The sequence below is a fragment of the Trachypithecus francoisi genome, unplaced genomic scaffold (genome assembly GCF_009764315.1).
Source record: "Trachypithecus francoisi isolate TF-2019V2 unplaced genomic scaffold, Tfra_2.0 Lachesis_group10, whole genome shotgun sequence".
Lineage (NCBI taxonomy): Eukaryota > Metazoa > Chordata > Mammalia > Primates > Cercopithecidae > Trachypithecus > Trachypithecus francoisi.
Genome location: NW_022681455.1, coordinates 37,158,785 through 37,168,155, shown reverse-complemented (window position 1 = coordinate 37,168,155; position 9,371 = coordinate 37,158,785). Strand labels below are relative to the sequence as shown.

Below are 9,371 nucleotides of genomic sequence, written 5' to 3'. Positions count from 1 at the left end.
TCCCAGCTACTTGGGAGGCTGAGGCAGGGGAATCGCTTGAACCTGGGAGGCAGAGGTTGCTGTGAGCCAAGTTCACGCCTCTGCACTCCAGTCAGGGATACAAAGCAAAAATCTTCCCTCAAAAAAAAAAAAAAAAAAAAAATGGACCGGGCGCAGTGGCTCACCCCTGTAATCCCAGCACTTTGGGAAGCCAAGACAGGTGGATCACTCGAGATCAGGAGTTCAAGACTAGCCTAGCAAGCATGGTGAAACGCCATCTCTACTAACAATACAAAAATCAGACAGGTGTGGTAGCACACACTTGTAGTGTCAGCTACTTGGGAGGCTGAGGCACGAGAATCGCTTGAACCTGGGAAGTGGAGGTTGCAGTGAACCAAGATTATACCACTGCACTCCAGTCTGGGTGACAGAGTGAGACTTTGTCTCAAAATAAACAAATTATATATATATATAAGGTTTCTAGATAAGTAAGCTCAAGGCTGATTCCCAAGTCAATGCTTTTCACCATTGCTCTCTATATTCTTCTGGCCGTGACATTGATGCCCCACGGACTTATTAGTTATCTGATTCCCTTTCCACGCTACATGTCAAACTGCCCCTGAGAAGAGACTAAATATGACCTTTCACCCTCCCCCTAAAACTCTTAATATCTTGCACCCAACAGGAGCGTGATCTGTCTTTATTTAGAGATACTTCCTTCCATTCCCCCTAAGCAGTCTCATTAGATGGGGAAACTGCCAGAAACTCACTTCGAGAAAGAGAAGGGTGGGTCCTTGCCTGATTTCGTTAATAGCTTGCAGCAACTTTTAATTATCCAAGTGTCAGCTTTACTGCAAAGGATGAAGCATGCAACCCTCAGGCTCCAAGATGTTGGTAGTGTGTGTATGTTGTGTGGGGGATGGGAGATATTAGAGAAAAGGGGAACCTCAGAAAATCAGCCCCCCAGAACCAAGACATCCTTCCTTCCTCTTTATAGCCACATGGGGGGCTAAGCTGAGATATGGGATCTAGTCTAAGCTTAAGGGTAGACACACACCAGAACCCAATGAGGGGTGAGGGGTATTGTGGTCTGCACCCTCCAGCAACCTGGAGGGTGCATGTGGGCCAGTGTCCAAAGGGTGTGTGGATGCACTGAGGGTTGGGAGCATGAAGACCCCAGGGAGGGAGTATTATAGCTGTGGATATTTATAAAGAAACAAGAAACCAACATTTACCAATACTTACTATATGAATTGACAGTGGCACTCCAGTGTGCTTTCAAAATATCAGGGTGTATCCAGGCCACACGCACAAAGTGGATTCATGGGTCTTGCCATCCAGTTTAAACTAAACTCATACAAAATGGACAAAGGGCCTATTAAACAGATCCCTGCAAAGAAACCATGGACTAAAAATACTAATTATCCAAGAATAAGCGGTAAGAAAATGGCAGAGCTAACATTTCTCCTACTCCCAATATTAGCCCTTTGTCAGACACATCAGAGGGGGAAACCTTAAGTCAAACACACATTTCTACCCATCCCCTGTTGTGTGTGTGTGTTTTAAGTGGGGTTACCTGTTGCCCAGGCTGGAGTGCAAGAGCGTGATCATAACTTACTGCAACCTTGGAGCTCCTGGGTTCAAGTGATCCTCTTGCCTCAGCCTCCTGCGTAGCTAGGACTACAGATGTGTGTCCCAACGCTCAGCGAATTTTTACTTATTTTTTGTAGACCAGGTCTTATCTGGTCACTACTTTAGTATCACCACACCGATCTATATTTTTTCTATGCTGCATAATAAATTATACTATTGTTTAAGACTAGGCCGGGCGTGGTGGCTCATGCCTGTAATCCCAGCACTTCGGGAGGCCAAGGCAGGCGGATCATTTGAGGTCAGGAGTTCCAGACCAGCCTGGCCAACATGGCGAAGCCTCATATCTACTAATAAAAAATTAGCTGGCGTGGTGGCACATACCTGTAATCCCTTCTCAGGAGACTGAGACAGGAGAATCACTTAAAACACGGCAGGCAGAGTTTACAATGAGCCTAGATTGCGCCACTGCACCCCAGTCTGGGCGACAGAGCAAGACTCCGTCTCAAAAAAAAAAAAAAGGCCGGGCGCAGTGGCTCAAGCCTGTAATCCCAGCACTTTGGGAGGCCGAGACGGGCGGATCATGAGGTCAGAAGATCGAGGCCATCCTGGCTAACACGGTGAAACCCCGTCTCTACTAAAAAATACAAAAAAACTAGCCGGGCGAGGTGGCGGGCGCCTGTAGTCCCAGCTACTCGGGAGACTGAGGCAGGAGAATGGCGTGAACCCGGAAGGCGGAGCTTGCAGTGAGCCGAGATCCGGCCACTGCACTCCAGCCTGGGCGACAGCGCGAGACTCCGTCTCAAAAAAAAAAAAAAAAAGAAAGAAAGAAAGAAAAATAAAGGCTGCAGAGCGCGGTGGTTCACGCCTGTAATCCTAGCACTTTGGGTGGCTCAGGGAGGTGGATCACAAGGTCAAGGATTTGAAACCAGCCTGGCCAACATGGTGAAACCCAGTCTCTACTAAAATACAAAAATTAGCCAGGTGTGGCAGCAGGCGCCTGTAATCGCAGCTACTCAGGAGGCTGAGGCAGAACTGCCTGAACCTGGGAAGTGAAAGTTGCAGTGAGCTGAGATGGTGCCACTGGCAGTGGTATGCCAGTTAGTCCAGCCTGAGTGACAGAGACTCAGTCTCAAAAAAAAAAAAAATACTCAACCTCACACTAAAGGTGAAGGAAACTTGAATCAGGAACCGAGAGTTAATATACGCAATAGTTTTTCAATAAACTTAACATGTTCCAAGGGGACATGCTCAAAATGTTTTACTATCAGTGGGAGAAAATTGATAAAAACTTCAGTGGTTAGTTTGGTAATAGGTATGTATTTGTTATCTCTAGATCAACCCTGTCCAATAGAACCTTCTGCAATGATGTCTTATGTGAGGTGGCCACTAGCCACAAATGGCTATTGAACACTTGAAAATTGTCACCATGTATCCTATTTGCATAGCTTTAAAATTTTAACTTGGAAAAGATTATTTTATTAGGCCCCCCACGCCAGATATTGCCCAAATCTTGGTAATACTGGTCCTACCCCTTGATCATACATTCGTTTCGGGAAGGTGACTATCCCAGAAATCCCAATGGTGAAAGAAGCCAGATTTAGGCCGAAAATTCCTTTCTCCTCCTACAATTCTTTGGCACTTACCAAATGCTCAATAAATGCAGGTTAGCAATGCCTCTGCATAGACAACGATTGGAAGCCATGAGTTAAGACAAAAGATTTTTATTCAAAAAACGCCAAGTATAAAAAAAAAAAATAAGATCTCTTTTATTCCCCTGTACAGTATTTCACTCAGATAAAACCAGCAGGCTACCTGCTGCTCAAAACACAGCCCCAGAGAGGATCTGGAAGGCACACCATCCAGAACTGCTTTTCATAATTATCCTATATACACAGTCAGCAATGCCCCTCCCCACCACCCACGGAGCCGGGACCCACCTGGGTAAGTAGGTGAGGGGCCCCACAGAAGTCAGGGAGCTGCAGCACTGTCCCGCCTGAGTCCCGTCACCCCACAAACAGAGCAAGCGTCGCAGCCCTCCCCCAAAAGGTCCCCAAGTCAGAGGAGGAAAGGCGGAAAGAAAACTAGGGCAGCAGCTATGGAAGCTTGGAACAGGAAGGGAACCAAATAAATAAATAAATAAATACATAACATTGACCTCCAGGTTAGAATGCGCATCTTTCAAAACAAGAAACAAAAACAGGTAAAATAACTTAAAGGCAAAATTTCTTAAAAATTAGATCAACTACAATCTTTTTGTATACTACCATGCCAACTGTACACACATTTACAGCTTTTCTGTTGATTTGCATTGTTTGTGCATTTTGTGTGTGTGTGAGGTCTTGGCTTTGAAACAGTTAAGTAAAAACCAAAAAGGAAGACCAGTTCACTCGGAGTTTTACTAAAGGAGGCAGAAAAAAGGGCAGGTGGCTCAGCGTTTGGCCCTGTAGCCTCTTCCATGGCACCTTTCATATGAAGGAGGGGGTGAGGGAGGACGGGAGAGAAAAATAGGGAACCAAACCCAGGCAGATTTTTGGAGAAGCAGCAGGTAAAAGAGGCAAGTTCAAGTATTTCTCCCAGCACAGCCGGAGTCCCCACAGAAGGCACTCAGAAGAGTCGGAAGAGGTGACAGGGACTTAAAATGGTGCTAGTCCTATCCCATCCCAACCTGTTTCCCCCCTACCTGACCCATCGCGGCATTCAGCAGAACTGATAAGGAAACAGCTCCATGGTAGGGTTCTGACCCACCCCCACCCCCCACCCCCGGGGATATTTCAGAGTCCAGCCATGCTGGACACCTATGAGAAGGAGAGAGTATCTATGGGAGGAGTTGAGGCCTAGGACCCCTGGAGAGTCTCTCTTCCCCACTGTTGAGAGGCAGCCTCCAGGGGCCTGGGGTCTGGAATGAGTTGTAAATGTTGTTCCTGTATCAAGCACTGTCCTGCTTGGCGAGAAGTGTCACTGGTACTCGGGAAGCTGGAGACAGAAGATTCCCCTCCCTCGGGCATCTGACAGAGAGGGGAGGACCTGCCAGAAAGGCTGCTATTTGCTGGGCCCCGGCGACAGGCTGTGGAGGTGGATCTCAGCAGTTTCCTGGGGCAGGAGAACATCTTGCATCCATGGATGGTTCTGGATTTCTTCAAAAGTTGGCCTATCTGATGGTCTCAGGGCCAAGCACCATCTAATGAGATGCTGACACTCTGCAAGAAAGGAGGACAGACAGAGGTTATGAATGACTCAACTTGTTTTTACACTGCAAAGGTCTTCCCCATTTGCTTCTCAGAGGCCCACAAGTCTGGGGTCCCAGGAAGGCCAAGCACTTTCTAGAACACTGTGCTGGGTACCCTTCAATGGGAAGGTATTGACTAATATCTGGGTCCTTCAGTCTGCTTTCAGCTAAAAACAGACTCTCCTCTTAAACCTGTGGTTTTCAAACTTCAATAGTGGGGGCCTTTCCCACAACACCCACTCACCAGAAATAGGAAAGATGATGACAATAGATTTTGATGAGACACCACTGAGCATGATGAGATGATTCAACTCACCTACCAACTTACAAACATGAACACCACCCACAGTGAGGTCACTGGTACCAAAATATTTGGAAGTACTGACTTAAAAGTAGAAGCTAAAAGAGCTTTTAACTTTTTACTCTTTGGCAAAACAGCCAGGAGTTATCAGGTTTCTGTTGGTACCTTTAAAAAACTTTCTGGGGAAGCCAGATTGTCTTTTCTTCTTAATAGGCTCACACATGCTGTTCCTCTGACCTCCTAAGGAAAGCTCAAGTGCAAACCATGTGATTTATGAGGCCAGCTCTCAAGTGTAAATCACTCACCTACAATTTTAAGCCAAGGGTCAGGGCATCTACTGGAGAGCGAAGTTCTCCAGAATTTCAGACTGTCGCATGAAGACTAATAGCCCCACGGAGACCAATAACCCCATGGCCAGGGGCTTCCATCAGTTACCTGAAGAGACCCTCTGCCTGAAGAAAACTTGACCCCTGATGATCTCTTCGTCATGCTCGAAAGGAATATCTCCACACACCATATCATACAGCAGGATCCCCAGGGACCAGACTGCCGCCGACCTGCCATGGTAGCGATGGTAGCGGATCCACTCTGGAGGGCTATACACTCGGGTCCCTATGAGCCAAGGGAATAGAAAACACACTTTTAGCAAAAATAAGCACAAAGCAACTAGATAATATATATGACTCTTTCTTTAAAAAAAAAAAAAAAAATCCCTTCTCTCAGGAGCTGGGTGAACTCCATTTTTCTCCCTGGGCTAAGGAGAGTGGAGGCGCAGCTTATGGCATCTCTCCAACCCAAAGCATTACCTGCCTCTCTCCTAGCCCAAACCATAAACAAATTCTTTACAAACTGCTCCAAGAAACAAACACAGCTGGCCGCAGATCCAAAACCTGAGGCTGTGAGGCAGGACCGCCTGCGTAAGGATGAAGGGATGCATGTCTGCACAACCAAGAAAGGTATCCCATAGACTATCCATCCTTACGCTGCATTCACCACAGCCCAGGTGAGATTCTCATGGCCGACAGGATCCAAGCAAGGATGCTTGCACAACATCCTAAGTCAAGGGTGCCCTTTGGGAGGCCTTCCTCCCCACCCGACGCGCGCCGGAGCAGACACCCACACCCTTTCCTCCCTAGACTGGAAAGGTAGACAGAGCTGCAGGGTTGGTTTCAGACCACGTGATTCCTGTTTACAAACTTTGGATAGTAAAAGAAATAGGAGGGGCCATGCCGCTGGTGCTCACCAGGGGGCAGCAAAGACTTGAAGGAAAAAACATGGGAGGACCCGGCCAGCCATTAACTGTTAAATACAAAAAATGCAGCCCAACCCAGCGTCCTCCAAGGGCAAATAAACATAAACCACAAGCCCGAGTCACAAGTTTTGAAAGGCTGTCGTTTGTTAGGTTAAGCCGCTCAAATGATGACCCACCCTCCGCAGCTTTGATCTCAGGCTCTCCATTCCTTCTTTTCTGAAAGAACCCGCTCCAAGCCCCTCCCTAGGATAGGTTTTCAGCCTCTCTGCGGAGACACCCAACTAATTTTCAAACCAGAGACAGATCTTATTTCACAACATTCATTCCTGACTCTCTCACCCCATAACACTAAAAAAAAAAAAAAAAGAAAGGCCACCAATAATAATAGTTCCTATTCCTTAACCTTCCCTAGATCAGAAAGGAGGAAAGAACTGCAGGTCTAAAACTACCATACAGAAAACTAACTCCCTTATAAAACAAAACAAAAATTACAAAACCCGCATCAATTTCCACCTCTTCCCCCGCCCCCATCCTTTTACTGGCGGGGAAACTGGGTCAGACTTTAGAAAAATCTGGGCTACCGCCGGTTGCCCACAACCTCTTATTCATCGGGAAAGCTTGGAACTCACTGAATTCCACTTGAAGAATAAAATCATGCCAGAAACATTACAGGTTCAGCTGGCTGAAAATCCCCGGCTTTACTACGCTGGGAGGCTCTCCTGCGTCCCACCCCGGCTAGCATCGAGCCAGGCGGCCCAATGACCTTTACAAAAGGCTGGCGCGGGAGACTGGCCGAGGCCTCCGGGCTGGGCCGGGCCGAGTCACCTGGGCAGCTCCCTCCCGGGCCTGGCTCACCATCGAAATCCGTGTAGACGGTGTCCTTGAGCAGCGCTCCCGACCCGAAGTCGATGAGCTTGAGCTCGCCGCGATTGAGGTCGATGAGGATGTTTTCGTCCTTGATGTCGCGGTGGAGCACCCCGCAGTTGTGGCAGTGTCGCACGGCCTCCAGCACCTGCCAGAAGAAGCTGCGGGCCAGCTCCTCTTGCAGGGCCCCCCTTTCCGTAATAAAGTCGAAGAGATCTTGCACCGGCTCGGGTCTCTCCAGGATCAGGACGAAACTGTCGGGCCTCTCGAACCAGTCCAGGAGCCTAATGACGCCGGAGAAGCCCGAGCTCACCTTCTTCAGCAGGACCACTTCCATGGGCACTCGGGTGCCATTGGGCTGCAGGGGCGAGAGGGCCGCGTTACGGCGGGAGTCGGGGGCGCCCCTCACCCCACCCACTCATTCTGGGGGTCGCTCCTGCAGGGCACTCACCAGTTCTCCCCAGTCGGAAATCCGGTCCTTCTCCACGTGTTTGATGGCCACCTGGAAGCCCCAGAGTCTCCGTCAGGTCCCCTCGCCTGGGCTAATACACGCCCGTGCGCCCCCCGCCTGGCGCGCCCTCCCCACCGCGGGGCGCCCACTCACCGGCAAGTTGTCGGAGACGCGGATGCCTGAGTAGACCGAGCCGAAGCCGCCGCTGCCCAATAGCGGGCCCACCTGGTACTGCGACTCCAGGGGCTCCTTCTCCTTGCCTAGGAAAGGGGGAGAGGCACGGGGACTCAGTGCCGGCCCGCGAGCCGCCAGCTCCTCACCCAGGAGATCCCGCCGCCGCCCCGCATCCCCGGGCCGGAGGCGGGAGGGTGCTCTCACCCGGCGCCAGCTTGGTGGCGTGCAGGTCGTTGCAGGGCGCGGCGCGCAGGTGGGCAAGCGAGTTGATTTTGGACAAGAGCATCCCAACCTCCAGGATGACGGCGCAGGGACGGTGCCCCGAGGAGCTGCAGCAGGAGCCGGAGCCGGAGCTGTGCCGATGGCTATGCCTGGGGCTGTGGCTGTGGCTGCGGGTGGCGTTGCGGCTGTGGCTGCGGCTGGCGCGGAAGGCCGAGGGCGAGTCGGAGGACAACTGAGGGCGCTGCCGGGACTGGCGGCGGGAGGGCGCGCCAGCGGGGTCGGGCAGCGCTGAGAGCGGCGGGGTGAGCGGCTAGTGGGGCTCGTGCGGCAGCGCCGCGGGGCAGGAAGCTCGTGGCTGCTGCTGCTGCTGCTGCTGCGGGTCCCGCCGCCGCCGCCACAGACTCCTCTCGGGCCTCCTCCGCCACCGCGGCCGCTGCAGCAGACGCCCGGCTCGCCCCGCAGCCAGGAGTAAAGGGGAGGAGCGCGCCGGCGGGGAGGGCGCGCGGGGAGGGCGCGGCGGGCGGGGACGGGGCGGGGCCTCTCCGGGAGGCCAAGGCGGGGAGCAGGGCTGCCTGGCCGGCAGAGGGAGGAGAGGGGGTGGGGAAGCGGCGGGACGGGGCGACTCCCCTCGGCCCCCGCCCCGCGCGCTCCGTGGCCGCACCCCGGCCCCGCCCCCGCCGGCGCATCTCCACCAACCAGGGGTCGACTGATCTGCATAACTCGGCGCGCCCCGCCCCCGCCCCGCCCCGCTCTCGCGGTCAGAATGGTCTCTACGCCGCCACGACGTGGCGGGAAGGAAAAGGCGCCAAAATGGAGGGGGAGGGGCGCGGGGCGTGAGGGGAGGCGGGAGCTGGGTGTAGGGCCGCGAGGGAGGAAGGATGGGGAGGGGCGTATCGATTCAAACCCAAACAATAACAAAGCCATCAAAGGCCGCCCGAGGCCGGCTCTGCGGCTCTCTGTTTCGCGGAGGTTTTTGGGTCAAGGGCTCGAGCCGGAGCATAACAAGTTGAGCGGAGACGACGGGCGTTGGTGTGTCAGGCGGGGAGGCCGGCGCGCCGGGTGTGGGACTGTGTGTGGGGATGCCGACGAGGGTGGTCTTTCTGTGTGACTCAGACCCGAGACCTCCAAGTCGGCTGGGGCGGGCTGACGTCGCGCTGTAGGCTGGGGGCGGATTCTGGGGGTTTGTGTGTGGGGGGCGCGTCGGGGGCGAAGGATCCGCAGGACATGAGTCACGGTGGGAGTGGAGGAGTCAGGCCTGGAACATAACTGGAGGCGGGAGCCCCGCTCCTGCGGGAAAGGGATGCAGCCC

At 52.6% G+C, this 9,371-nt stretch overlaps 1 protein-coding gene across 1 annotated transcript; it reads right to left on the bottom strand.

Annotated features, from left to right (window-relative positions):
* Positions 1 to 3,277: 3,277 nt before the first annotated feature.
* Positions 3,278 to 8,538, bottom strand: PIM1 (Pim-1 proto-oncogene, serine/threonine kinase). Its single transcript, XM_033217020.1, has 6 exons — positions 8,045 to 8,538; positions 7,820 to 7,926; positions 7,667 to 7,717; positions 7,207 to 7,573; positions 5,535 to 5,711; positions 3,278 to 4,769 (listed from the first exon to the last, which is right to left on the bottom strand). Exons 1-6 carry the CDS (start codon positions 8,124 to 8,126, stop codon positions 4,612 to 4,614), a joined length of 942 nt encoding a protein of 313 aa, XP_033072911.1. The 5' UTR covers positions 8,127 to 8,538; the 3' UTR covers positions 3,278 to 4,611.
* Between the last annotated feature and the right edge of the window lie 833 nt (positions 8,539 to 9,371).

Coding starts and splice junctions, on each gene's coding strand:
- PIM1 (XM_033217020.1), bottom strand. CDS start 8,126: ATGCTCTTGTCCAAAATCAACTCGCTTGCCCACCTGCGCGCCGCGCCC. Junction 7,718..7,819: donor GCGTCTCCGACAACTTGCCG/GTGAGTGGGCGC, acceptor TGGGGCTTCCAG/GTGGCCATCAAACACGTGGA. Junction 7,574..7,666: donor TTTCCGACTGGGGAGAACTG/GTGAGTGCCCTG, acceptor TCGCCCCTGCAG/CCCAATGGCACCCGAGTGCC.